We start from the raw sequence: 27,790 nt of genomic DNA on the forward strand, positions 1-27,790 counted from the left end.
TTTTTTAATTTTATCCCTGCATTTGTAAAAATAAATGAATTTGTAATTAATCATTTATCATTGATTTCCGACCACTTTTTCCTGCAATTTAATTGTATTGTATTCATTTTCATTATATTTATTCATTTTATTTTTCATTTTAGTTCATTTAATCATTCAATTAATGAGTTGAATCATTTAATCATTCATTTTTGGCTGCCTATCCTCCAATGTTACATATTATATAAATGTATGTTATTTCATTTAAATTCATTCACAGGGCTCAATCTTGAATTGTTGTTTTTTTTCTTCAATATTTTAAAATCTCAGAAATTCGAACAAATCCTAGAAACATAAGTAAGAAATTGAATAATAATAATATTAATAAGTATAAATTACTATTCAATAAAATCATTTTAAAAAAGGACAATTTAATATGCAGTATATTTAAATTCATTTTAATGCGTATACAGTATTTTCCTTCAGAAAGTAATATTCTACAGTACTGCATATTTTAAAAAGAATAATAGTATTACTGTGGCGTATGTGTGTGACCTACATTGGACGGAGGTGGAGGGGCGGGGCGGGGGTGGGTGAGAGTTCGAGTTACGTCCCCAGACGCCCGACGACCCCGTGGGGCGGGGGTCCAGAGTCCACTTGGAGGGCCAGCGAGGCATTTATAACTTGACTGTCAACTTGCTTTTGCAGTCATGTCTGCTCGCATGTTAAAGCTGGTCAAGGTGCACCTGCGCTCCAGGAGGCGTTTTGGCGCTCTTCCGCTCCTTCGGCCCTCGCGGACGTTCGGCTGCACGGTGACAAGACGACATGAGCAAAGGTGAGAAGAACCATCGGTTGACTGGCTCACTGTTACAAACACAAAAAGCTTCAGTGCTTTCAAAATGTTCTATCGCAGATTTAAAAGTGGTTACTTTTTTTTTTTTTTTAAATGGGTTTTTACTTTTTACAGTGCACATCTGAATTTAGAGTTTCAGCGTCGTACCATGTTGTGCCACAACAAGCTGGACACCACTGAGGTCTCCTGGAAGAGATGCTAGAGTTAATCACTGTAACATTTATGCTAATTTCCGTTAGCCCGTCTATGGCGTTTCACATTATATGTTAGCATTAAGTTAGCAGTCTTTCGTTATGCCTTGGATGCATATCTTGGGGTTTAAAGACACGTGAATTCTTTGTTCTTTAATGTGTCAGCTTTACAGTAAATTTCAACAGAAAATGACAAACAGCTTGAAGCAAGCACGCTTTACCTCTTACTTGGTGAACTGAGCGAGGGAGAGTGAGAACAGGTACTTAGGAATATTTTAAAAGCTGTGTTTTAATAAGATGTTTTAATATGACTTACCTTGAAATTAAATTTCTTTTTTGTTTTGTTTTACAGCGAATTTAATGACCCTTAATTCTGACAACATTTCCTTCCACCATCAACTCTGATGCATGTTTGTTTATAGTACTGAATGATATTAGAATTATGTATTCATATATAGTTTCTCACAAATATGAGGACAACCCTCACACTATGGAAAGCCTTTGGAGCATTTATTCGATACCCTTGATATCCAGCTTAAGGTTGTACTAGTAGTTCAAAAGTGGCACGACAAGTGGATAAAATGTTACTAGTAAGACACAATCGTACGAATGTGCTGAATTGTCTCGTGACTGGTGAGGACAGAGAGCCTACTAGTACTGTACATGCATACTCACACTGGATGTACTGCGGCAAAGTGGTTGGGATCACTACTTTGATGAATGGAAAACTCCTTGAGAACTTGTGGAAGTGTGTGCCTGCATTGATTTCATTGCCTAAAAAGACGGGCGCTACATTTATTTCCCATCCCGTCAGTGACACGTCTTCCGTGTTGGGCAAGCGATGGAAGGACACTGCCGAGACGGTGGTCATCGGAGGGGGCTGCGTGGGCACGAGTGTGGCCTACCACCTGGCAAAAAGCGGCATGAAGGACGTGGTGCTGCTGGAGAAGACCGAACTGACCGCCGGTTCCACGTGGCACGCGGTATGCCTGTCGCCGTTTTGCTGTTGTTTGGAGACGGTCAGGTGCAATTGGGGCTGGGTTTCAGTCTGAGCGGGACTGACAAACGGTGCTGCCAGCCTGTGTCTTACTACTGTCCTTACATGCATCAGATATCAGGCAGAGCAACCCCAACCCAGGTACAAAGTTAACTTTGGTTTGTGGTCTTCTTCATCATAGGCCGGGCTGACCACCTATTACCATCCGGGCATCAACCTCAAGAAAGTCCACTATGACAGCATTAAACTGTACGAGCGGCTTGAAGCCGAGACCGGACAGGTGGGCTCCTCAATTCTCGGTTGGTCTGTCCAAAGATGCTAAATCCTGGCACTCTGCAAAAGTTCTTCTTGGATGGTAAAGATGTTTCACCTTTAATCTTCAGTTCTACAAGTACATTTTAGGCATGATATTCGTCTATCTGTCTCTGATTTTGGACCCAAAGTGGCTGCCCTCCAATGTTGTGCCACACTTTTGTAGACGGGTTCCCTGGTGTCGCCATTCCTTGGAGAGAACATTTAGTCCCATTCACCGGGTCTTTCCACCAGGCAGGTCATTGACTGGTTTTTATGCCAAACGATCATTCGGACATGATGGATTCATCACCTGATAACAACAACCCTCACGTGAACCCCCAGAGACAAAGAGTCCCCCTTTTTTTCCACAGCTAAAATTTAGAATTGAAGATTAAAGGTGAAAGTCTGCAACAACCAAGAGAGTCCAGTTGCCTCCATTCAACTTTTTCAGATTACCATGACCTGGATGATTTGAGAATCTACACAGACATAAATCCTGGCAAATTTGGTTTCCATATGCGTAGGCGGTGGGCTTTCACCAGCCGGGCAGCGTCCGCATTGCATCAACGCATGCCCGTGTGGACGAGATGCGGTACCAGATGACTCGCACCCACTGGCACGAGACGGAGCAGTACATGATCGGGCCAGAGAAGGTCCAGGAGCTGTTCCCTCTTCTCAACATAGACAAGGTAGAGTCCGAACGTGAGTCGAGACTAGACTCACTTGCATGTGTAATGAAGCCTGTCAAGTCTTTGACCTGATGGTCCCTGTACAAATTCTGCGGACTGATTAAGTTTACATTGATGGGTTTCTGACCCAGAAACTGAGCTTTGTTAACTGTGCCACATAGCCCAAACATAACCCTCTTAAACAAACCCTATCGAAACCCTCCTAAACCTAACCTAAGACAGTCCCGTTAACTCTAACGCTGCTTACACTAGTCCTAACTTCACCTTCCAAATCCTTACCTAATCGTACCTTAACCGTCGTAACCCAAGACCCAAACCTCCCAGCCCTAACCTAACTCTAACCCTGACCCTCCTTGGTTGAACCTTTTGTGGTCTGTGTCCCCTGGTTAAGGTTTTGGCTGGTCTGTATACCCCAGGAGACGGCCACATTGATCCTTACTCTCTGACCATGGCTCTGGCGGCAGGTGCTCGCATGTACGGCGCCCAGATCTACAACCCCGCCCCGGTCACAGGCCTCATGCCCACAGCGGACGGCAAATGGGATGTGCAGACGCCTCACGGGACCATCCGGGCGAACCGTATTGTCAATGCCACAGGTTTGAACCCCCATCGTTCTCCATTCGAAAATTTCGGGCTCAATAATGTACGGGAAAAAAAACTTTTTGTCCGTGAGGAATACATTCCAGAACCAAACGCAGTAAGTGACACTCTGCGTTATGGAGAGAACATATTAAAAAATGTATATACTTTATAGTTTAGCCCTACCACACGCTTTAAAGACATTTTAACTTCAATTAAAGCACACTTGAACTTATTAAATCACACTTATTCATCAGCACCTTTTCTCACTTTCGCTTGCGCAGTTCTCCCACTAGAGGCAAATCGTGCTTGCTTCAAGCTGTTTCATATTTTTCACTCCCAGTTGAAGTTGAGTGTAAAATTGACACACAAAACAAAGACAGTTATACTACCCCAACAATGTAATTGATTCTAACAAAAGTCTGCTATCTTGATGTTAACATATAATAGGAAGCCAGGCTAACAGAAATTAGCAGAGATGTTATGGTAACTATAAACCTTCATGTGCAATGTATGGTCAAATTAAGTTCTGCTATAAAGTTCATAGTGCATTTTGGGCTCATCTTGAAATTTCACCCGAAATTTCACCCCTGTCGATGTTCCCTGCTGAAGCTTTACTTATTAAGTTTGAGGGGATTCTGCAGTCGACACATTTTCAGCCAGGATTCAATAAAAAGTGTTATCTAACTCTTAGACCTTTGCACAAACGGCCCACTGTTAGTACAGGTCAGGGAAAACTTGCTTGAACTGGGTCAGAGCAGTTCTTGGAAAGGAGTTTGTTGGCATGTTTGTTTTTCAGCAGACATTTTCTGTAACCTACTTGCTTGCATTCTGAGACACATTGTCGAATGATTAACAACACTGTAAACGATCTATTTACCGTACTGCCCTAGCTAGAGCACAAGCATGGCTAAGTTCAGCTAGGCTAGGTCGGTAGTGCCACTGTAGCAATCATGAGCACAAATCTCATATGATAGCATGCGGTATCAGAGACAAGGCTAAGCTAACCTAAGATGACAGTTTGCTGGTATTAGTAGGTGTTAGTCAGCCCCTTGATAAATGCTTGGGTAAAAGAAACAACAACCAATCATAGCTAGCATTAGCCGGACTGGGCTATTTAAAAAAGGCTTGGATAAGCTATGCACAGAAACATAGTTCAGATTATCCTGACAGAACCACCAAACAAAAGTCTTGTCACTAAAAATTACCTCGCATTAGACTCATAGGCCCAAAAGATAAAAAACAAGTCAACTACCCACCAAATTGTAGCTAACAGTAGCCTGACCAGGCCATTACACAAAGTCTCGTATAAAGGAGCTATCAAGCTGTAGCTAGCATTAGCATGACTGGGAAGAGTATTTGGTAAAAGTAGCTGCCGAAATGTACCTACTACCTAGGATTAGCTCAACCACACAATCAGACAAAGTCTTGGGTTATGTAGCCTGATCGTTAGACAAAGTCTTGGGTACCTACCGAAACGTAGCTAGCACCACCCTAAGCAGTCCATTGGACAAAGTCTTTGATAAACTACCTAAAATAAATAAATAAATGAAAAATCGTAGCTCGCAAAGCCTGAGTAGGCCATTAGACAAGTCTTGGGTAAAGTAGCTACCAGAACGTAGCTAGCTTGAGCCAAAGTTGCTGATAGGAAGTCAGTTTACAACTTCTCCATTGCAAAGTTAGCCCTCCTAATAAATAAGCGCCTATAATTGCCCCTGTTATGCGATCCAATAAAATCAGTTACAACTGCCCAGTAACCGCTGGCTATGATAAATATAACTTCATCGACTGGTCTGGAATTAACAGCTGGTTTGTGGACATGTGCAAGTTTTGTTTTGGTGATCTTTTATCAGTATTTACTGCAGTAATCCAGTGTGCAGGTGGCGGGTACACATGGACCTTGGACTTTACCTATGTTTTTTAATTAGATAACGCAACAGAGATTCATTACCTCAAGATACTTTTCACGCATTGAGAAAGTCTGGGCATCAGTGTAAGAAATCACGAGCATACATTTCAGAGTAAACAGCAGAGGTGGCAAAAGTTCATGTACTCTGTACTTAAGGAGAAGTACAAATACTTGTGTAAAAAAGTCTGGTGAAAGTAGAATGACTGATTCAACTGTGATGCTTAAATGAAAGTAAAAAATTACAGACTCCAGAATGTACTTAAGTACAAAAGTAAAAATTTATTTTAACTGTAAATTATACACAATACCCATTTTGATAACTTGGTACAATGGAAAAAAAACCCTCATGTTACGTCTCATGTTTTTTTAAGAGCTAGCTAGCGTCATCTCACCTTTTATGCTATGAAAATGTGTTTGCAAACACTTTGCCCTCGTTTTGAACTGAGTAGCAAAAAAAAGGCTGAATTAACTAATGGTATAGGATTTTTGTTTTTGTTTTTCAGATTAGACGAAGAAAAGACGATGCATTCACAACAAATCATTTTAGGAGCAACCAACGTTAAACCATTCTCTTAAGGCCATGGATGGGGAATATATTATATATTATTGCTTTTCTGAATCTGTTGCCATTGTTATTAACGGTCCATAGTTCACGTTCCTCCATGTCACTGTTGTCTCTATTTTGATGTCCTATTTACAGACTTAAAGTTAAGCGTTTTTGTTGTCTGGTTGCTTGTATTTAAACACACAATGACGATGAAATGATAGTTTCCTATTGTTAGCATCAAGACAGAAGACTTTTGTGTACCATTCATGTTTGTCGTTTCAGGTTTCTGGGCCCGTGAGGTGGGAAAGTTAATTGGCTTTGAGCATCCGACTATCCCAGTGCACCATCAGTACGTGGTGACGGCAACCGTGCCGGAGGTAAAGGCCCTGAAGAAGGAGCTGGCCGTCATCCGAGACCTGGAGGGCTCTTACTACCTGCGCCAGGAAAGGGACGGCCTTCTTTTTGGGCCCTATGAAAATATGGAAAAGATGGTCCTGCAAGACTCTTGGGTTAGAGACGGCGTACCCCCAGGTTTGTCTATGCTAGTGAAAAATCTTGGTTGATCCATTTTCAACCAATTTATCTGGGTCGTAGTCACGGTCTGAGCAAGGAGGCCCGGACTTTCCTATTTCTGGAATAGGGTTGCAAAATTCAAGGAATTTTTTGAAGTTGGATACTTTCCATGGTAATTAATAGGAATATATGGGAATAAACCGCAATAAACCAGCTATTTATTAAACTGAAGGTAGGCTCTTAATGGGGAACTTAAATATAGTTTATATTGTACACAGAGGCCACTGAGGCATTCCCAGGCTAGCTGTGGGACGTAGTCATTCTAGCGTGTGCTCGGTCTGCCCTGAGTCTCCTCTGCATTCGTTGAGTCTTTCCCAGATGCCCAAGCTCCTCACCCTTAGTTCAGAGCTTGTCTTCCATTAACAGATGAGGGTGGGATGGTGGTGGTGGGAGGGTCGTGGGACAACAAGTCATTAAACCTTCTGCCCTATTTCACCCCCTGTCTAACTGCTGTAGGTTTTGGCAAGGAGCTGTTCGAGTCAGACCTGGACCGGATCATGGAGCATGTAGAAATTGCCATGGAGATGGTCCCTGTGCTAAAGAAAGCCGACATCATCAACATTGTGTCCGGTCCGATCACGTACACCCCCGACCTGCTGCCCATGGTCGGACCACATCAAGGAGTTCGCAACTACTGGACGGCCATCGGATTCGGGTATGGGTGTGATAGTAGGGATTTCAGGACCATCAATGACCATTCCGGTTACCTCATTTGATCAGGTACGGAGTGATCCACGCTGGTGGAGTCGGAAAATTCCTGAGCGACTGGATTAGAAATGGCGAGCCTCCGTACGATCTGATTGAGTGCGACCCCAACCGCTATGGGAGCTGGGTCGACGTGCCCTTCCTGTGCGCGAAAGCCAGAGAATCCTACGGCTTCAATAATGTGGGTAAGAACAATAGAGGGAAAAATTGAGTGTTCATGCTCAAGGCGGTGGGTCTCAGGCCAATTGCGAAAGAACTTTGGTATGCTTCGGATCAATTTTGTTGAATTTTGAATACTACACGTACCACTGTTGAAATGACAGAGGATCTAGGAGACCCCAATTCAGAATGTTTGTAAACAATTGGCTCCAGGACACTACCACTGACCTGAAGAATAGCCAACCAGAGAAACATTCCCTTGTAAATATGAGACTTCCCATACCGCAAGAAGAAAATAATTCGTTCAAGCTATTTACGCTGTGTTTTTAATCGGTTTACCTTGGTCAAATGACATGGAAGGGTTTGTTTACCAGGCGTGCCATTGGAGAACGCTTCAGCTTTTTCCACCTGGAAGAACATACATTATGCTTGTGACATCACGGTGAATTGTTGAATCTGTTTTGGTGCAGACCAGAGAACCGAATGACACAGGCCTAAACTTGTCTCCCCAGTCGGCTACCCCAAAGAGGAGCGCTTTGCAGGCCGACCAACCTACCGGAGGAGCGGCGTTTACGATCTTCTCAAGGACAAGGCATCCATGGGCTTCCATGCCGGCTGGGAACAACCTCACTGGTTTTACAAACCAGGAGACGACACTGGATACAAGTAAGGCAACCAGGGTTCCAGGGTCCGAGGTAAACTAAGCGCTGATTTCCTTCGCGCCTGTCTCCAGACCCAGTTTCAGGCGCACAAACTGGTTCGGACCTGTCGGCAGAGAGTTCGAGCTGGTGATGGAGAATGTGGGAGTCATAGACCTGACCCCTTTCGGCAAGTTCATCGTGAAAGGAAAGGACTCTCTCAAGTTGCTAGACCGCCTGTTTGCTAACACCATGCCTAAGGTGAGCGCCCTCGTACTACAGCGTGAAGTACTGGGCTACGAAGGTCACGTCAAACGTCCTGGACTGTCACATTCGTCTGGTTTCAGGTGGGCCACACGAACATTAGCCACATGTTGACACCCACCGGGAGAGTTTTTGCTGAGGTTACCATCACCCAGTTGGCACCAGGAGAGTTTTTGCTCATCACCGGCTCGGGATCAGAGCTACATGACCTAAGGTGAAGTACGCCCCCTCACACACACACACACAGAACAGCGGCAGGTTAAAAAAGACGTCTTTGACAGGTGGTTATTGTTATCCTCAGCTTTAATAGGCATTACGAAATCGGCTTTGGTTGAGTGTATTACTTTAACTTGATCCAATTGAAAAAATTGTACGATACAAACAGCAAAGGCAATTTGAATGTTTCAGTGAAGCGGCGTGAAATGATGTAATATAAAACTCTCCTGCAATGGTTGAAACCCAAAGCTTACCAGCAGCTGCTAGGACAACTCTCCCTTTGGCTGCAAGTACCAGGCCATAAATTAAAACCTCCGTTTGGAATTTCTCAACCTAAATTAGTTTCATGTAGCATCCTCTAGTGGCGATTTGGCCAAACTAATACACACTGAGCGATTCATTGCAGCTCTATATACTGCACATGGACTTGATGATGATGACTACAATAATTTGATAGTATTTAGCCATTATATTATAACATCCTTTTGCGAATACTGTACTATAAAGTCCTGTATGTGCAAATTACTGCAAATACCCGTGGTGAAACCTTCAAACAAAGAAGTCTTTTCTATTTAAATAAAGTGCCCCTAAGCAACTAGTAACTACTTTCATACATTGTAGGTTGAAAGGTAGAAAACTGCCAGAAGAGAATTACCAAAATGAACCTCAGCTCTTGGAAAAAATGTTTTCGAATTTGGGGAAAATCGATCACAGCACTAGAACGAGACTCCTCGAAGTTTGTGGTTTGGTGTGCCATGTCTAGCACTGGGCTGTTTGGACCATTTTTCTTCCACGCACTAACACAACCACTGACACTTTTGACGACACTTCTCAAACTAGCGCTGCATTGAGGTTGGGGACAGAAAAGGTTTTGCCGAGCGGCAATTTTGCAACACTGCTCTGATGTCAATTGGCGAGCCATGGGCAACGGAATGATATGCTTAAAAAAACTGCCAAGCCTCAGCTGTGAAGTGCTGATGGCCTTACGTCTGTCCGAATGACACCTGAATCGCTTCAGTCCCTTTATTTGCGTACGTTTTTGGAGCAAATCTGCCAATCCAATATACACATTGACATAAAGCAGCAGTTTGCCAACCGAGTCAAGGCAGGGTCTACGTATACGTGTCAATGGCAGGGGTGACATCGCTGAGAAAATCTTTCTTTTTTTTTTTTTTTTGGAACAGGTGGATCGAGACAGAAGCGGCTGTCGGCGGCCATGACGTTGACATCGCCAACGTGACGGAAGAAATGGGCGTGCTGGGGGTCGCCGGGCCCAACTCTCGCAAGGTCCTTCAGAAGCTCACCCAAGAGGACATGAGCCATTCGGGCTTTAAATTTCTCCAGTGCAAGTCAATCCAGTTGGCCGGTGTTATGCTCCGAGCCATCAGGATCTCTTACACTGGTACGCAACCTAGCTATGTTGTATTATGTTTTTGGGTGTTTTCATGTTGTTGTGTTTTTGTGTTATTTTATATGTTGTTTTGTGTGGTTTTCATACTGTTTTTGGATGTGTTTTGATTCTTTTTTGTGTTGTTGCATGTTATTTTCTCCTTTTGTGTTGTTCTTGTGTCGTTGTTGTGTTGTTTTTTTTTGCTGTTCATTTTGTGTTGATGTTATTTTGTGGTCATGTTTTCTGTTGTGCTATTGTGTTGTTTTGGTGCTGTATTTTTGACGGGTTGCTAACGTGTTATTTTCCATGGTTTGTGTGTCATAGTTGTTTTCGTGTTCATTGTTTTGTTTTGTGTTGATATTATTCTGTGTTGTTGTGTTTCTTGCATTGTATTTGTAATGTTTTGGTTGTGTTTTTAGGTTTTCTGTTAATTTTAGGTAGTTTTTGTTGTGTTTTTATGTTGTTTTGCATTGTTGTTGACCTCATGTGCCGCTCAGGCGAACTGGGATGGGAGCTGTACATCGGCCAGACGGACATGGCGGCGGTGTACCGGGCCATAATGGAAGCGGGAAAAGATGAAGGCATCGACGACTTCGGCACCTACGCCATGGCCTCCCTCCGGTTGGAGAAGGGCTTCAGAGGATGGGGAGCTGAGGTACTAACAGTCACGCGCGCATTGTTTAAAAAGCGTTCAAGGCTTTTGCATGACTCTCTTGTTCGTCTTTATAGATGAACTGTGACACCAACCCTCTGGAGGCGGGTTTAGATTACTTCATCAAACTTAACAAGGTAACTTGGTTAGCCAGCCGCTCCGAGAAGAAACGATTGCTTAAAATTCTGTGATATAGTGGAGGTTTACTTTAACTACATATTGAATCACAACACCTTCTCTTGAGCAGCCCGCTGACTTCATCGGCAAGGCGGCACTTCAGGAGATAAAAGCCAAGGGCCTGAAGAGGAAGTTGTCCTACATTGCGGTGGAGACGCACGACATAGACCCTGAGGGCAATGAGACGGTGTGGCACGATGGCAAGGTTAGCCACCCCCACTATCTTCTGCTGCTACGGCTGCAAAGTTCCCTTTCATGGGAATGAACCAGGAATTTACCAAATTGAAGGATGGCTCTTAATAGGGAACTTCCAGACGATGGAAAAAAAAAAGTCTAGACACCCCTGTTCAAATGAAACTTTTTTTGTGATACAAAAAAGTGAGCCCAAGATAAATTTACAACTTTGTATGGTATGTCAGGTATGTTTGGCGTAAACACAAGACTGCTCATCACCAAAATAACACCACAGCGACAGCATCATGCTTTGGGGATGTCTTTCTTCAGCTGGACCTGGCTCCTTAGACAAGGGGGAACGAGATATGAACTGTTCTAAAAAGCACTCAGTGATAGCAAAAAAAAACCCCTTCAGGCTTCTGCTAGAAAGAAAAAAAACCTACTAGAACAGCTGAACCTTATTTGGGGTTAATGGCATTCGAACAGGGGTGTGTAGACTTTTTATATCCACTGTAAATTTAGCCCGGGAAAATACAGTTTAGCATAATCCTGACTAAAACAACCAGATTTCATGCGAGTACAGTGGTACCTTGACTTACGAGTACTTTAGATTTTTGTGTGTGTTGTGAGCCAAAAGTCTAGGCACTAGCAAGCTCTGGATACACTGCAGCTCAAGTGAAATGGTAAAAAACAAACAAACCAAAAAACGGCTAGTTAAGGTACTGTAATGCCCTCATAAGTGGGCAAGTACATTTTGGATGGATGTTTGCTTATGACAAAACAAAATGTTTATATTTAGAGAAATAGATATAGGATAACATCACTTTGAGGAAAGAAAAAGAAGACTCTCTCGCTCGCACAGTTCTCCAAATAAGAAATAGATAAGATTACCATAAATTCCCATGCAAGGTTTGCAATTTGCAATAAAGAAAAATAAAAAAAAATCCTGTGGCAAATTACCAGAAACTGTCTGGAAATGTCCTAGAAATGTTCCACCCCTTTGCAGCTTGAACTGCTAACAACGCATCTTGTCAATTAGGTGGTGGGCAACACGACGTCGGGGGCCTACAGCTACAGCGGCCAGCACAGCCTGGCATTCGCCTACCTGCCCGTGGAGCTGTGCTCGGTGGGGCAGAAGGTGGAGGTGGAGCTGCTGGGGAGGAAGTACCCGGCCGTGGTCATCCAGGAACCCTTGGTGCTCACCGAGCCCACGCGGACCCGCCTGCAGAACAAAGCCAAGACCAAAGCATAAGAACATCGCCACAATGGAATCACGTGACTTGGACACGCAGGAGGCGTTCGCATGTTCTCTGTCGTTTTGACATTTATGAACCACAATGTCTTAAATAATTTTGTAATTCCGTGGTTTACATTGTGTTTGGGACAATTACAGATATAATGCTATTACTATACCAGTAAGTGACAGGTTTAAACATTTGTACAGTTTTTATAATCACTTTTTTTTGGTTTTTGTTTGTACAAATACGCAATAAATAATAGACTGTACATGAATACCTTGATGAGGTATACAAAATTCACAATCTTCTGCGAATCAGTACCAATGAATGTATTATATTATCAAGAAATCTTTAGAGGACTTTTACTCAGATTTCCAAAAATTAATAACATAATAAAAATAGTACAACATTCCAATATAGTGGTTGTATTGAGTCCAACATAATATTAAATGAAATTTACGTTCGTATTTTATTCCCATCGTCCAAACTAATACAGAATATATTTGCTGATAGTTATAACGAAGACCTTTGAGTCAGTTTTTCCACAAAATTAGGAATAAACATAGTAAAAAGGTCCACTAAAGTGGTTGCATTGACTCGAACTACATCATATTAAATAATAAATAAAAAAATGTGTGTTATTCATTCGCATGACCTAAACTAAAATGGCGCCCAAATAAAGTCCACCAACCAAATACATCCATCCATTTTCTAATCGCTACTAATTATAGAAAAGACAGCTTGGTTCGGTTTGCATAAAATTAGTAATACAAACTGTAAACCATTCCATCATAGTGTTTTGTTTTAGTCCAACTGCATCATTATTATTGAAAATTTTAAATCTAGTGTCGAGGTTTCATTCACATGTCCTCAACTAAAATGGCGCTCAAATACCTCCCAAAACAAATCTCATCACTATTAAAGCTATTTTAATGAAATATTGTGTTTATTCACACAAACAACGGCGCAGACATTCAGCAGGCGCTATATAAAAGTTGAATAATAAAGTTATTTTTTACCGTTATTAAAGTTAGCATCATGCTAACCGCAACAACCCATGGGGAACACCGCCTGCGTCTCTCATTCACTTCCAGTGCAATCTCTCAATATCTGTGAAGTAATTGTGATTAGTCAAAACGACAGATTGAGATATCTGTAATTCAATTTCACAAAGTCAAAAATTAATTACAGATATCTGCAAAGTTATTTCACCTGGGACACATGACTTCACTTTTGCCGTTCATGTTTATGGGGTTTATTCATTTGATATGATAATAATGACGTTGCAGACATGAAATGCCGATTGTGGATAGGAAAAATTTAGTCATTATGTGAAATGTTCTATTTTTGACTTTTTGAACACTTTTAACGCCATCTTGCCGCTTCCGTATTTTCCGCTTCCTGCTTAGTCACGTGACTTGGACACGTTCGTTCAAGTCACCTGGTTGGCTGCTGACTCGGCGGCAGCGCTTTCAAGAGTCATGTTGAAAGCGGACGGATGTTAACGTGAACGTTTCCCCTTTTTTAACAGCAAAATGCGTTGATGGGGTAAGAGTAAGTGCGAAACATTCATATCCGCCATGTTCGTGCTGTTTTTACCGCTTCAAACTGCGAGGCGGGCTTCCTGGTTCACTTTCTGACCCCCGCTCGAGTCCACTTTTTGACGATGATGATGGCCGACTGGCTTCGCTTCTCCGCCTTGCTGCTGACGCTCGGTCTCCCCGCGGCGGCGTCGGGCTCCGAGCGGCCGCACATCGTGTTCATCCTGGCGGACGACTTGGGCTGGTACGACGTGGGCTACCACGGCTCGGAGATCAAGACGCCCAACCTGGACAAGCTGTCGGCCGCGGGGGTCCGCCTGGAGAACTACTACGTCCAGCCGCTGTGCACCCCGTCCAGGAACCAACTCATGACCGGGCGGTACCAGGTGAGAAACCCGGACGATGCCGCACTCCACCCGGCCTCGTCACAACAAAGTCCCCGGAGACCAGTGAGTCGTTTGGGGCCTGAGTAATCCGCGGGTCATATGCAGTAATCTAGTAGTAGTTAGTAGTAGTGATCATCATCATCTTCAAGTATTTGTTGTACTGTGTAGCAATAGTTGTAATACTGTTTATACTACTATTTTAGTGCTGTTTTGGACCAGTATTTATGTCTGTCTAGTGCTGTCGAAAACTGTTACTAGTACTAATTGTGCTACTGTTTCTGCTGAGTTATGCCTAAAACGGTTTCTAGTAATGTTTTAGTACAGGTGCTCTTTGCAGGACTGTTTGTAGTACTATCTTGGTGCTGTACTATTCTTAGTACTAGGACTGTTTCTATCAATATTTTGAGAAATATTACTCATACTGTTTATTAATATTAAATAATATAGTGACACGATACCATATACATTCAAAATACATGAAAAATGATACTTAGTAGTGTAGTCTGTATTACCCGAGCATGTTTTTTTGCAGTCCGAGTCACTTGATTTTGATATCATTTTTTAAATTTAAACAAAGGTATCCTAGCATGATACCTATTTAAATGGCTATAAGTTTAGTGCAGCAGTGGTTTAAGTGAATTTCCCTTTTGGATGAATAAAGTATCTATGGGGAAAAAAAAAAAAAAAAAAAAAACTTTGAAAAAAGCCTGACGGACGGTTAAGGAAGAGGACGTTGGGTGGCTAGTTCCCTTCCCGTTTGCTCTTTCGTCAGCATGTTGCGTGTTTGCCATTGGCAGATCCACACGGGCATGCAGCACCAGATCATCTGGCCGTGTCAGCCGTACTGCGTGCCGCTGGACGAGACGCTGCTGCCTCAGCTGCTGTCCGAGGCGGGCTACGCCACGCACATGGTGGGCAAGTGGCACCTGGGCATGTACAAGAAGGACTGCCTGCCCACGCGCCGCGGCTTCCACTCCTACTTTGGTTTGTACGCCCCACGCTTACGTTACGACTGAATATAAAAACGAATAGAATTAAACGTTGTGTATTGAACCAAACCAAATAACTTTGTCTTATGAACGTCCGCAGCCTTAATGCTAACACACGATGCAAAATGCAGTCGACAGGCTAACAAAACTAGCATTGATGTTGTGGTGTAATAACCCATTAAGCTACAAATATTTGAGCGCAAAATGTGCAGCAACACATGCAGACAGACAATTCAACGATGCCGGCAGGCATTCATTCTTTATCTGTGAAAAATAACGAGTATTACTGCAGCTGACTGAGCAGTTGGGACCATCTTCTTCATGTATGTACATATGTATCATACTGCCCTCTGGAGGCCAAGGCACATACTCCAGAAGAAGCCGCGCAATGAATTAAAGCATGAAATCGTTTTGCACAAACAAAACAAATAGAGTACAGATATTTAACGCAGACTACTTATGTGTACTCCAGGCTATCTGACGGGCAGCGAGGACTACTACACTCACGTCCATTGTAACAACATCACCTCTCTCAACCTGAGCCGCTGCGCTTTGGACCTGCGGGAGGAGGAAGCGGCCGCCGCGGGATACAGAGGCCACTACTCCACCGAGCTGTTCGGCCAGAGGGCCGTCCGGATCGTCGCCGAGCACGACCCCAAAAAGGTGACGCAGCTCTCGGCTCAGGATTATTACTTTTAAAAAAAAAAAAAAAAAAAAAAAAAAAAAAACTACTACTTCTACTATAATCCATGACCAATATTTAGTTTGAATAAAAATATAAATATATTGTCTACATACAAACATAAAACCAGTCAGTGACAGCGAGAAAGTCCTGCAGCGCCTCCTATGTGTCTTTGACGAAAGTACAGTATGACACGATATAAAATAACAGGAAATGTGCTCGTCTTTCAGCCTCTCCTCTATGTGAAAAAAAATATGCTTTTAGTCTCGATATATTAAGACAATTCTGAATGGATTCAGTGCATTTTTAGTTAAAAGAATATGACTTGTATCTTGTAATAGGACACCTTTTTTCTCGAAAAAATATGTTATTCTTCCAATGCTAAGGCTTTTTTAGACAAAATATATGGCTATATTCGTGTAATATTATGCTTTTTCTCTTTAAAAAATGCAACGTTATTTTCGGAGTGCTGACTATTTTTTTTAAATACTCAAAATAAAGTTTTTTTTTTTTTAAAGAATTCTTCCTTCAATTTTCTTTGACGTTTGTTGAATTTCCAATTGATTCATAAAAATAAGTATAAAAATTAAGTTGCAGTGTTACTTTAAAAAAAAAAAAAAACCCAACAACGTTTTTCTAATAAATAAATATATATATATATATATATATATATATATATTTGGTTTTTTTTAAATACCACTTTAATCTTGTAATTTTAGGCTTTATTCGTCACAAATGATGGGTTTACTCTCATAATGTAAATGTTATTTATTTATTTTTAAATACAAAAATGTATTATCATAGTAAATAATGTTTTCTTTAATATATAGGACGTGTCCCAAATTGATGGAATTAAAAAAAAAAAAAAAAAAAAAATTAAGCAGAAATGTGCTTGTGTTTCAGCCTCTCTTCCTGTATGTGGCGCTGCAAGCCGTCCACGCGCCCCTGCAGGTGCCCGAACGCTACGTGGAGCCCTACGCCTTCATCCGGGACCCGCAACGCCGCATGTACGCTGGCATGGTGGCGGCCATGGACGAGGCGGTGGGCAACATCAGCTCGGCGTTGCGGCAGGCCGGACTTTGGGGCAACACTGTCCTGGTATTCTCCACAGGTTCGCACACGCACGTGCACACAAACACGTCTTATTTGATAAAAAAGTAGCTTGGTCCTCTGACATCTTTAAATAATTTTTCTTGACTGTTATTATATTTGTTTTCTTTTCCTTTTTTTGTGTGTGAAACAACTTTATTCTCGCAACATTATGCCTATTTTGTAGGAAAAAAATCTACAACTTTAGTCTCCTTTGTGTGACGTCTGAAAAAGGTCGTGGCAGTACTCCGCTTGTCCAACAGAGTGCGGCAAAGATCGCCAAATAGGCCCCAAAATGACGAGCCATTCATAAAGTAGCCATTTAACTAACACTCGAAGTGTTGTTAAAAAAAAACTCTTTCCAACTCGTAGACTTTCAATGGAGACATTTTTATAAAATGCCCACTGTGAGGGTTGTAAGCAGTAAGTAAGGTAAACGCGTGGAACCACCCGGACTATTCAGGCTTATTTTCAGTATATTGGGCTTTTAAAGTGTCATTAGGAAAGAATGCAGTGAAGGGAAAACTCCTGCGGTGGGCTCAGGTTGGTGGGCTGCATCCTTGCTCGATGAAAAAAAAGAGAGAAAAAAAAAGAAATGAACGCTTTGGCTTTTTCTTTGGCTTTTCGCCGCCGACATCGAGCCTCAACACGGATCGTGAAGATGAGGAACTTCCTGAAAGACCCCATATCGCCATACGCTAACCTTGCTGACTATTTTATTGTTTTTAAGGGGTCTTCTTGTACTTAAATTAGACTTAAATCTTGTAATATGATTAAAAACGGCATTCTCAAAATCATTCTTGTGATATAAAGTCATTTCTCCAAAAAGTACAAATCCATTGTCGTAATATTATAACTTCATGAACAAAGTACGATTATTCTTATATTCGCCTCTTTGTTGAAAAAAAAAAAATGGACTTATTCTCGTGTAGTATTTAATTTGTATCCTCTCAACAATGTCTTGAGTCTGGTAACATAAATACATTTTTATAAAAAAATAGGACATTACTCTCAAGATTCTTCTTATAGTATAAAACACAATTCTAAAAAAAAAAAAAGGACAGGCTTAACGCTTGACTAATAAAAAGATCTAAATAATGACTTTAATTTTTAAATAGAAAACACTTTATTCTTATAAAGGAAATTGTGTTACTCTCATAATATAAATATTTTTTTGTCGAACATATAGGACTTCGTTGTTGTAATATTTTGTCTATTTCTTGAACAAATAAAACTATTCTTTGATGTTAATTTGTCCCCAAAAAATATAGCATTGTTCAAATAATTAAGCATCTTTTTTTTAAATTTAAAAAAAAAAGTATTTTATTCTCAATGAACACGGTTTCCCCAAAAAAAGAATGTATTCTTATAATATGATGCCTTTTTCTTGAATGAAATCTGACTTTATTCTTATAATGTAAAGAAAACATTTTCGAAAAAAAATCAGACTTTAATATTGTAACATAATGAATTGGAACAGACACTCCTCTCCGGAACACAGTCCGAAAAAGCAAAACACTCCAAAAGGTCTTCTGTCAGCTCTGAGCCGGGTCACGTTTAAAAAAAAAAAAATTAATTAATTAATTTATTTATTTTAAAATCTTCTTCGACAGATAACGGCGGCCAGACACTGTTTGGCGGCAGCAACTGGCCGCTGCGAGGCAGGAAGTGGTCGCTGTGGGAGGGAGGAGTCCGCGGCGTGGGATTCGTGTCCGGGCCGCTCGTCGAGCGGCCGGGCGGCGCCAGCCGGGAGCTGATCCACGTCTCTGATTGGCTGCCCACGCTGGTGGGACTTGCCGGCGGCAGCCTCAACGCCACCAAACCTCTGGACGGATTCGACGTGTGGAACGCCATCAGGTGACCGATGCTCGACGATGGTCGATACCACTTTTTTTCCGCGCTCTACCAGTACGAGCATTCACTCTTGAGTACTCACCCATACCTATAGTGCGTATCGATACCACTAGTACTTTTGATCCATGAAATTTCCATTAACACGATGACAGATAATTGTGAACAAAGACTTTCTTTCTGGCGCACATGATGATTCGCCACTGTGTCAAACCGCCGCAGTGTAGCGCCCACTACTGGCGAGGAGGACTGCAAGTCACTTTTTTGTTTTGTTTGTTTTTTTTGCCTTAAGTATCGGCGGTCGGTATGGGCAGCCTTCACGAGTACCCGCCACCTTGAAATACGGTAAGGCCCTTTCGGCCCTATACCTGGGATCTGTACTTGCTCGTCGCTATTTTTTTAATGGCGCTTGATGGTGTTTGGATGACATTTGATGGTGTTTGTTGGCATTTGGATATTTCGGATGGCGTTTGTGGATGTTCGGATGAGGTTTGATGGTGTTTGGGTTGCATTTGATGGGTCGTTTGGATTCTTTGGACGATGTTTTTTGAGGATGTCCGGATTGTGTTTGGATGACATTTGCCGACGGTGTTTGGATGGCGTTTGATGATGTTCAGGTGCCGTTTGTTGGCGTTCGGATGGCATTTGGATGGTGTTTGATGTCTTTGGATACATTTTGGATGCTCTTTGTTGCCATTTGGATGGTGTTTGTTTTTTGGATACATTTTGGATGGTGTTTGATGGCGTTTGGATGATTTTCGGATGGTGTTTCAAGTGTTTGGATGGCGTTTGGATGCATTTAACGGTGTTATATAATGGGTGATTTCTGGATGGCGGTTGGATGAGGCACTTCCGAGGCATATACTTCCCGGAAATTCCGAGTTGTATGAGCCGGACATTCCGCAGTACTCCACGTTTGTTTTTCCTTCACAGCAGCTGATTCCAGTTTGACGGACACTTCTTTGTGCTCACTGGCTAAATGCGGACGCGGTGAAGAAGGAGGTGAAACCGAGTGTCACGGCTCAGCCGCTCGACCGCAAAGTGCTACCTCGCCTCCCACCACCGCACCACTCCCATTGGCCAGCGCGCGTCAGCTGACCGCCGCCTGCACGCTGCTTTTTAATTGGCCGCAGAGAGCAAAAGCAGGCGGGGAGCGCAGAGTTATTTGTGTTATCAGACGCTGCGGTCGGTGCGTTTTCTCTGCGGCCGGAGCACATGACGGGCTGGTGCGCTGTTTTAGATTTACAAATCCCATTTGTGTGTTGTTCACAGTGTGAGTCAGCGTGTGTGTGTGTGTGTTTAACACGCCTCCGTTTATGTTCCAGCAAAGGCTTTGCCTCGCCCCGACTGGAGCTGCTGCACAACATTGACCCAATGTACGTCGACGTCGCCCCATGTAAGTCAATGACGCACGACCGCAACACTCCCCCCACACGCTACAAACGCAACTGTTGGTAACAGTTAAGCCTCGGCGCCACTTTTGATCTGCGGTTGCTTTCTGTTATTACGATTCGTGCGTTATTCGTTGTTTTTACTTACTTATCGGAATGCCCTCGCATGTAAAAAAGGCGAGCCACGGTCGCAGATGCACTTTTCAGTCATTCATAGAACGCCAGGAGAACCGCAACACATAATCACAATGACCACGCTCACGTAGGCGCTGCTGTCGGCCGCAGCTCACGCCCACACACTCGCACGCTGACTGGCAGACGTCACACGCCGCCCCGCCTGGTCCCGCAAGGCACATATCTACGTACTGCAATAAGTACAATCGTTTCTATGCATGTTTTATGTTTTCAAAATTTTGGGGGGGTACAAATGTGTTTTAAAAAGTGTCTTTCAATATGTTTAAATGTGTTTAAAGGATTTGGGAGGGGTAAAGATATGCTCCACAGTTTGTTCACAGATTGTTTTCAGAAAGAGGCAGATAGTTACAGGTATACGTTTTTAATTTCACACTTGATGGGTGGGCAAATACTCAAAAGACCCAATGATTTGAATACAGAAGATTAAAGTCAGCTTTTACGTAATATGTCCCCTTTAAAACGCAGAATGAAATTGGACTCTAGAAGGCGCTTTGTTTGTGATTTTTGTCTTTGTTGTTGTGTCGGGCCCTGAGAAATGCTGATAAGGTGGAAACTGCACTGTCGAAAGTAGAATCAGTCGGCGTTGTTTCAATGTGAGCTTCTTGACATTCGATCCCCCCCATTTTTGAGGCTGTGTGATTGGAGCGCCTCTTCCAGGAAACAGGTCTCGTGAGCGCTCTCCTCTCTTTTCCTGGCTTATTCGTATCATTCTTGTCTAAAACACTTAATAATGTCATTGCAAAGCACATGCAATGTAAGTCTTTCAATTTTCCCACTAGGAAATAATGGAAACAGAATCTTTTCCAGGGTCATCATGCCATCATAAAAAAAAAAAAATGTAAGTCACATTTTAACATTAGTAGTGGTCAGACAAGTGTTAAAAAACTAACTTACAGTGGACCCCCTTTTATTAAGGGGGGGGGGGGTTGTTTCAGACACACCAGCAATTAAAATTATTAAATTAATTCAATTATGAATTATTACAAATCCACAACATTGAGAGAACTTGTTCAAAAGTTTAAAAAAATAAAAAGTCTTACCGCTCTCACACGCTTTAAATACATTTGGACTTATTAAAACAGACTAAAAAAACAAAGAGAAAATTAAACAATGTGTATGTATGTGTATGTATATATATATATATTTTTTTTTGAACGCCAAAATGTTCAACAAAACGACAAGTTCGCCTAACGAAAATCTCATACCTCGATGCTAACATTTAATGAGAAATGTCATAGACAGGCTAATGCAAATCCACAAACATGTAACGGTTACGATATAGCTTTCGAGGAGGGAAGCTCCTCTGCCTCGTCATCTTGCTGTTAATGAGTCTGCTTCTCTTCCCATGTTGCGACACAACTCTAAATTTGGACTTCCCAGTATACTGTAAAAACCGATTTAAAAAAAAACAAAACAAAAAAAAACGATCGCTTAAAGCGAGTGTAAACGCTGTACAGCTAAATAAAACAAAAATAAAGTCACACGACTCACCCCTTTTGAAGTCGAGCAGCAATGACGGCAAAGAGGTGGCGATGACCTTACACCGTACCTCTGACCTGACCTTACCTCGTCTCCGCGCAGGTCCCGGCTCGGAGCGTCTGCGAGCGTCAGATCAGAGCGCCGACGGCAAAGGAGCCTTCCGGTCCGGCTTCAACGTGTCCATCCACGCCGCCATCAGATCCTCGAAGTGGAAGCTGCTCACGGGATATCCGGGTGAGCGCCCTCGTGGCTCACGGCCGCCGGCCTTTTGTCTGGAAGCGCTTGAATTTTCATTCAAGACAAACAAAATGTAATAAGATACTGGCACGATGTTTGGATTCTTCCCAAAGGAAATCATGGTAATGACGACTTTCGGGGTTCAATTGTCGGCATTGTTTAATCGCGTAAACTGTAACCGCTTAACTATATCACAATAAATTTATTGACTGTGTACACTAGTTGCATTTGCTTTTACTTGGCTTTGTTTTACTCTGCTGTGTGCTGCCAGGCCGGCAATGCAAATGAGAATCTGTTCTCAATTGCTTTACCTGGATAAATAAAGTTTAAAAAAAAAAAAAGAAATATACGTTCAAAAAACTGAAAAATCCAAAGGCAGCGAGTTAATCCTTTCATGTAAAAAAAATAAATAAATAAAAATTGTTCATCCTTAAATGTGGAAAAAGCTTTAAAAAAAATTATATATGGATATATATATATATATATATATATTTAAAAAAATTAAATAATGTTATTCCTTTCATTCAAAAAAGAAAACATTGAAAAATTGAATACAGAGTTAATCCTTGGGTACAAAAAAAAGCCAAAGTAAATGCAAAATTGAGTAAATCATGACGTAAAAAAGTGTAGAAGAAACAAAACTTTTTTTTTTTTACAAAATGGTCAGTTTTGATTTAAAAAAAAAATAAAAAAATAAAAAAAGCCAAGAAAAAGCAAAACACTTTTAATCCTTTCATGAAAAAGGGACAAAAAACAGTCAATCATTTTATGTGAAAAAGCGAATCACAGTTATCCTTTCATTCAAAAAAGGAAAAAAAAGAATAGCATTAATCCTCAGATATGAAAGTCTTTTTGACTGAATTTACTCGATCTGGAGGAAAAAAGCTAAGTAAAAAGTTATTTCATTAAAGAAAACAAGTGAAAAACAGACTACAGAGTTAATCATACAGCCAACGAAATAGAATACCAGAGTAAATAAATAATTTGATGCAAAAAACTAAATTCAGTCAATGAGTATGAAAAATGCCAAAGAAAATTTAAAATGCAGTCAGTCCTTTGATTATAAAATAAGACAAAGAAAAAGCAAAACACAGTTAATCCTTGCTGGCAAGTGTTTTTTTTTTTTAGTTATTGCGAAGAAAAAAAAAGTTAAACATTGAATGTGAACAAAAAAAAAACTGAGTTAGTCCTTAAATATAAACAGAAAAGGCAAAACACAGGGCTAATCCTCAGATACGAAAAAGCCAAAGAAGAAGCTAAACCCAGACGTTATCTCCACTTGCAAAAAGCCAATGAGACCGTTCGATACGACCTTTGATACTTTCCAGGTTGCGACGTTTGGTTCCCGCGGCCCGGCCACAACATCTCCTCGTCCCCTCGCCGCTCCTCGCCGCTGAAGCCCGTGATGCTGTTCGACGTGGACATCGACCCCGAGGAGAGGAACGAGGTGTCGGCCGGCTACCCCGCCGTGGTCGACCGCCTCCTGGGCCGGCTGCGCCACCACCAGCAGAGCGCTCTGCCCGTGCGCTTCCCCGACGAGGACCCGCGCTGTGACCCGGGCCCCGCCGGAGCCTGGGGACCCTGGGCCTAGATGACCGTCTGCTCGGAAGAGGAACAGGATTTTGTATGCACGTCCTGGATATTTTAATGGGACCGCAATACAGTAATTGCGATATTTTGTATGTATACATTGACTGATCTAAGGTTGGACATTGCTGTGTCAGCTTAATAAGAAACAAAGAAATGTTAGCGCCATTGCTGTCATTCCTTGGATTCAAACGGCTTTGTGCTAAAGGGGTTAGCGCGCTATTTGTGATCGGCGGGTGAGGAATTTGGCATGTTGCTTCACTTGGGGGAATCATTTGCAAGCCTGGAATCCAAGCGGGAGAAGCTAATTTTCTTTGGACATATATGCTCTTTGAACCTTGACCCCCTGGCGTTTGACCTCGCCGAGGAAGGAAACCCCCGACACTCCCCCTTCCTCCCGAACCCTAATGCTGGGAGGGTGACCTTTGAACCGCCGTGTCAACATGTGGACACCAAAAATGTTTCTCAAGAAACCATGACAGAACAGACAGGAATTCTGCCATTTTGTCTCTGTATCCAAGAGTAGACGTAAAGATGCTTTTATTTTTCTTCTGGATGGACCAACTAAAATAAGCGAAAGGCTCGAGTTGCGCAGTCAAGGGTAGTCCAGCAATCCCTCCATAAGCGTCCATTTTCACTCGACCTGTACGTGTAGACATGTCTTGCTCACTGACGTTTTGCACACCTGCCCGCAGTTTGCACATTTCTAACTTCTCTATGTACATTTGAACTTTATTTTCATCAACAATGGGAGAACTGACAAGACTACAGAGGGGATCGAATAAAGTCTGCTTATAAATTGGATCAATGTTTCCCAAATTTGGCCCAATTTATCCTTTTTGGAATCCAAATAAACATAAAAAAATATATATATATATATATATACCGATACAACTATTGCTCTACTAATGTTGAGGGATTTAATGGCTTGTAATATCTGTTAAAATTAAAGAAACATTGCAAGTTATGCACTGATTTCCTGCCAAAATGAAAAGAATGAATCCATTTAGCAAGAAAACGTTTTTTACTTTAGTGGGCCACATAAAAATGATGGTCCTCCTTAGAATTCCAACTCTCCGCTCAGCTGTTCGCCTTCCCGATAAAAAGGGATTAAGACTCAGATTGAAACAGAGTTGGCTGCCTCGCAGCGCCAGACGATGACAGGGAACGCCCAGCTGCTTTCAGACATTCAAGTCGTGCCTTTCAATTACTTACATACAGGCCTTAATAAATAGGGTATAGTATGGAAAGAGTATGGTGTGTTCATAATGTTAATTCATTCATTTTCATATTTTTTTTTTTTTTTATAAATACCCACAAAATATTGTAATGTTACACCTCAATGTTGTTGTTGTTGTTTTTTTTTTTTTTTTTTTAAATAAAACCCAATCATCAAATTAAAATTGTTTCAAACAAAGACAACGATTGTTCCTGTCCTGATTGGTCACATCTGGAGCAGTTCTCGCTTGGTTGTAATTGATTAGTTATTACATATACACACACAAAAATTGATGAATAACTATATTTGAAATCAGAAGCCAGTAAAAAGTTGTAAATTCAGTTTATTTTGAAATGAGGATCGGTCACAATTATTTTTTTGTAATCAACGTTATTAAAAGTGAAGACGATTGTTGTTATTTTAGCAGGAAACATGAAGTCGACGCGCTAGATTTGCTTTCGTGGGCCACATAAATTGATGTGGCCCCCGGACCTTGAGTTTGACACATGTGCCTTATGGTATGTTCATGGTGTTAATTAATTTATTGAAAAGTGATTTCAAGTCAATATGACTAGAAATTTCTCATTATTTTATTATTATTATTATTAAATAAAAGTGCTTCTCTATTTTAGCCTGCTCGACTTCCTCTAAACAATCACGGTTCCTAGTGTCCTGATTGGCTACTTCCGCAGCAGTTCGCTTCCAATTGGTAGTTGCTAGTAGCCGGTCGTTTATTGGTGGCTGGCAAGTGAGTTGTCCACGCAGTTGCATGTTTACTTGTATTTATTTATTGTATTTATTATTTTCAAAATAAGAACAAAAAATACATACCATTATTTTTTTCTTCCCCGTCTTCTCATTACTTTACTTTGAACAAATAAAGTTTTTTTTATTATTTTTTTTTTTTACTTTGCTCAACTTCATCAATCGCAACGATCAGGAGGCGGTGTCCTGATTGGATACTTCCGCAGCAGGTCGCCTTCGATTGGTTGTTGCCGATAATCGGTCAGTGATTGGTGCCTGCCTGGAGATGAGCACGCCCTCCCAGCAGCGGTTCGCCACCGCTTGGGCTGGCCAGCTTGGTGGAGGTTGGCGGCGGCCATTCATTCTTCTGCGGTCCGCCGGAGGACGTGGAGCGAAAAAGAGCAAAAGACAACAGACTCAAAGGAAAGGAAAGGAAAAGTCCGCCCGAGTCTCACCTCACGCCTAAAAAAAAGAGAGAAAACCATCCAGTGACTTCGATAACGGGAGTCGTCTATCGTGTGGGAGTTTTCAAAAGCTTCCTTCAGCATCTTTCAGTCCAACGTAAGTTCTGACATCATATTTCTTCTCGTTCTCAACTAAAACTACACCCAAATGTTGCACCAACTTTCCTACATTTCCACTCTTCACTTCCTTCTCTTGCACTTCCGAGCCGGGGCGGGACACTCGCGTTGTCAAAGCCGTGCTGACGGACACTTTTTTCGGCTTGAAGCTCCTCCGATATGGCGTCCATGTTCATCCATCTCCTATTTAATTTTATTCTCATTTTTTTTGTCTCGCTACTTTTAAAAAAAGAAACACCCGTTAAAATGAACGTAAATGACGATAAAGTAATAATTTGGACTGGATTTAACGTTGAATCGTGTTGAATCTAATGAAAAAAGATGAAACCTAATGACGTCAGACGATCGTGAAAATGTACGTTTCTGAACATACGCAAAGTAAGTTTTAACACCAAAACATGTATCCTTTGTACATCTCTCGACATGTGTGCTATAAAGGGCTAAACAGAATACCACCCATTTAATAGGTGAAACAATACTTAAGTTATTAATCAGCTGTAAAATGCGATATAAGGTCGATAAGGAATCGATACCAATCAGTCCTAGCCAGTGATTGGATTCAGGAATGCTAGCTAAAATGTTTACATCGGTGTTAGCTTGCTGGGTCGCACTGTGCAAACAGATGACTATAGGGGTGAATGAAATACAAACAAAGAAGGGGCAATGCTTAAATAATTGATGGGGTTTGTCAAGGAAACGAGTGCAAAAGAATAGATTTATTATTATTATTTTTTTAAATTGTCCACGAAATATCAAATAGGAATGGAATACCTCCCTGAATTGTGAATTTTGAAATTCCAAATCCAGGAATTAACATTTTTGAATAAAGAACTGAAATTTTAAAAACAATTACAAAAAAAAGTGAAAATATAGGACATGTGGTCACCTGACCTACAGTATGTTAACACTGTTTATTATGAGTGCTGATAAATCATTCAAATGCAGGGATAATAAAGTAAATGTAAAAAAAAAAAAAAAAAAACCTGGGCGTGTTCCAAATTTTTTTTTTTTTTTTTTTTTTTTTTAGCAATAGCATGGCATTGTCTTGCCTCACCTGGCTCCTCAGTGCCTTATGTCTTTACACCAAAATGTGCTGCATGTCTGCATGTGCGGTGTGTGTTGGGTACGTTTTTGTATATTTCTTGCTATTTTAATTGTCAGTTTTGATCTGTTAATCACTTTGTGTCGCATTCTTTAATGTATGAAAATTGCTATAGAAATACATTTGATTCGTTTCTTGCCGGGCAGCAAGGTGGTTACCACGCCTGCCTCACAATTCTGAGACTCTGAGCTCAAATCTGGTCTCCGGCTTCCTCCCATGTTCCGAAAACATGCATGTGAGCTTCATTGAAGAATCTAGAAATTGTCCAAAATGGAAGTGTGAATGGTTATTTGTCTCTATGTGACCTGATCGTTTCTCGCCATACGGTATATTGAATGTACACAATGAAGCATCAACATTGTTGTGAATGGATATCAACGGTTGAATCGTTCCGAACTCGTTCTGAGCCCAGCGTCGCATCGATAAAGCGCCGGTTGCAGACGAATTGAGTAAGTTAGATGAGTAAGCAGATAAATTAATAGTTAGTTATAAG

At 41.5% G+C, this 27,790-nt stretch overlaps 3 protein-coding genes across 7 annotated transcripts in view; all 3 read left to right on the forward strand.

Annotated features, from left to right (window-relative positions):
• Positions 1-689: 689 nt before the first annotated feature.
• Positions 690-12,256, forward strand: dmgdh (dimethylglycine dehydrogenase). The gene is made up of 16 exons (XM_061698865.1): positions 690-814; positions 1,838-2,006; positions 2,202-2,300; positions 2,839-3,003; positions 3,395-3,599; positions 6,321-6,569; positions 7,068-7,266; positions 7,332-7,501; positions 7,988-8,141; positions 8,209-8,374; positions 8,461-8,591; positions 9,778-9,995; positions 10,481-10,638; positions 10,713-10,772; positions 10,883-11,017; positions 12,026-12,256. Exons 1-16 carry the CDS (start codon positions 690-692, stop codon positions 12,236-12,238), a joined length of 2,616 nt encoding a protein of 871 aa, XP_061554849.1. The 3' UTR covers positions 12,239-12,256.
• Positions 12,257-13,656: 1,400 nt separating this feature from the next.
• On the forward strand, positions 13,657-24,960 carry arsb (arylsulfatase B). Of its 2 annotated transcripts, none has more exons than XM_061699178.1 (8): positions 13,657-14,214; positions 14,949-15,135; positions 15,613-15,803; positions 16,726-16,933; positions 18,525-18,768; positions 20,088-20,158; positions 21,930-22,061; positions 23,393-24,960. In XM_061699178.1, exons 1-8 carry the CDS (start codon positions 13,891-13,893, stop codon positions 23,653-23,655), a joined length of 1,620 nt encoding a protein of 539 aa, XP_061555162.1. In that variant the 5' UTR covers positions 13,657-13,890; the 3' UTR covers positions 23,656-24,960. The 2 variants fall into 2 exon arrangements, with proteins under 2 accessions (XP_061555162.1, XP_061555163.1); XM_061699179.1 differs by having other exon boundaries at positions 13,657-14,151.
• Positions 24,961-25,949: 989 nt separating this feature from the next.
• Positions 25,950-27,790, forward strand: part of lhfpl2a (LHFPL tetraspan subfamily member 2a) — a 29,532-nt gene continuing 27,691 nt past the window's right edge. For all 4 annotated transcript variants that reach the window (XM_061698114.1, XM_061698117.1, XM_061698116.1 and 1 more), the window contains exon 1: positions 25,950-26,175. The gene's annotated coding sequence lies outside the window, so the exon portion shown is untranslated. The remainder of the gene's footprint in view (positions 26,176-27,790) is intronic.

The sequence above is a fragment of the Phycodurus eques genome, chromosome 15 (genome assembly GCF_024500275.1).
Source record: "Phycodurus eques isolate BA_2022a chromosome 15, UOR_Pequ_1.1, whole genome shotgun sequence".
In the NCBI taxonomy this organism is placed as follows: domain Eukaryota; kingdom Metazoa; phylum Chordata; class Actinopteri; order Syngnathiformes; family Syngnathidae; genus Phycodurus; species Phycodurus eques.

Excerpts from the sequence above, each read along its gene's own strand:
- dmgdh (XM_061698865.1), top strand. The coding sequence starts at position 690 with ATGTCTGCTCGCATGTTAAAGCTGGTCAAGGTGCACCTGCGCTCCAGG. Across the intron at positions 8,142-8,208 it reads GGAGACGACACTGGATACAA|ACCCAGTTTCAGGCGCACAA; the intron begins GTAAGGCAACCA and ends GCCTGTCTCCAG. Across the intron at positions 9,996-10,480 it reads CATCAGGATCTCTTACACTG|GCGAACTGGGATGGGAGCTG; the intron begins GTACGCAACCTA and ends TGTGCCGCTCAG.
- arsb (XM_061699178.1), top strand. The coding sequence starts at position 13,891 with ATGATGATGGCCGACTGGCTTCGCTTCTCCGCCTTGCTGCTGACGCTC. Across the intron at positions 20,159-21,929 it reads GTACGTCGACGTCGCCCCAT|GTCCCGGCTCGGAGCGTCTG; the intron begins GTAAGTCAATGA and ends GTCTCCGCGCAG. Across the intron at positions 22,062-23,392 it reads GCTGCTCACGGGATATCCGG|GTTGCGACGTTTGGTTCCCG; the intron begins GTGAGCGCCCTC and ends GATACTTTCCAG.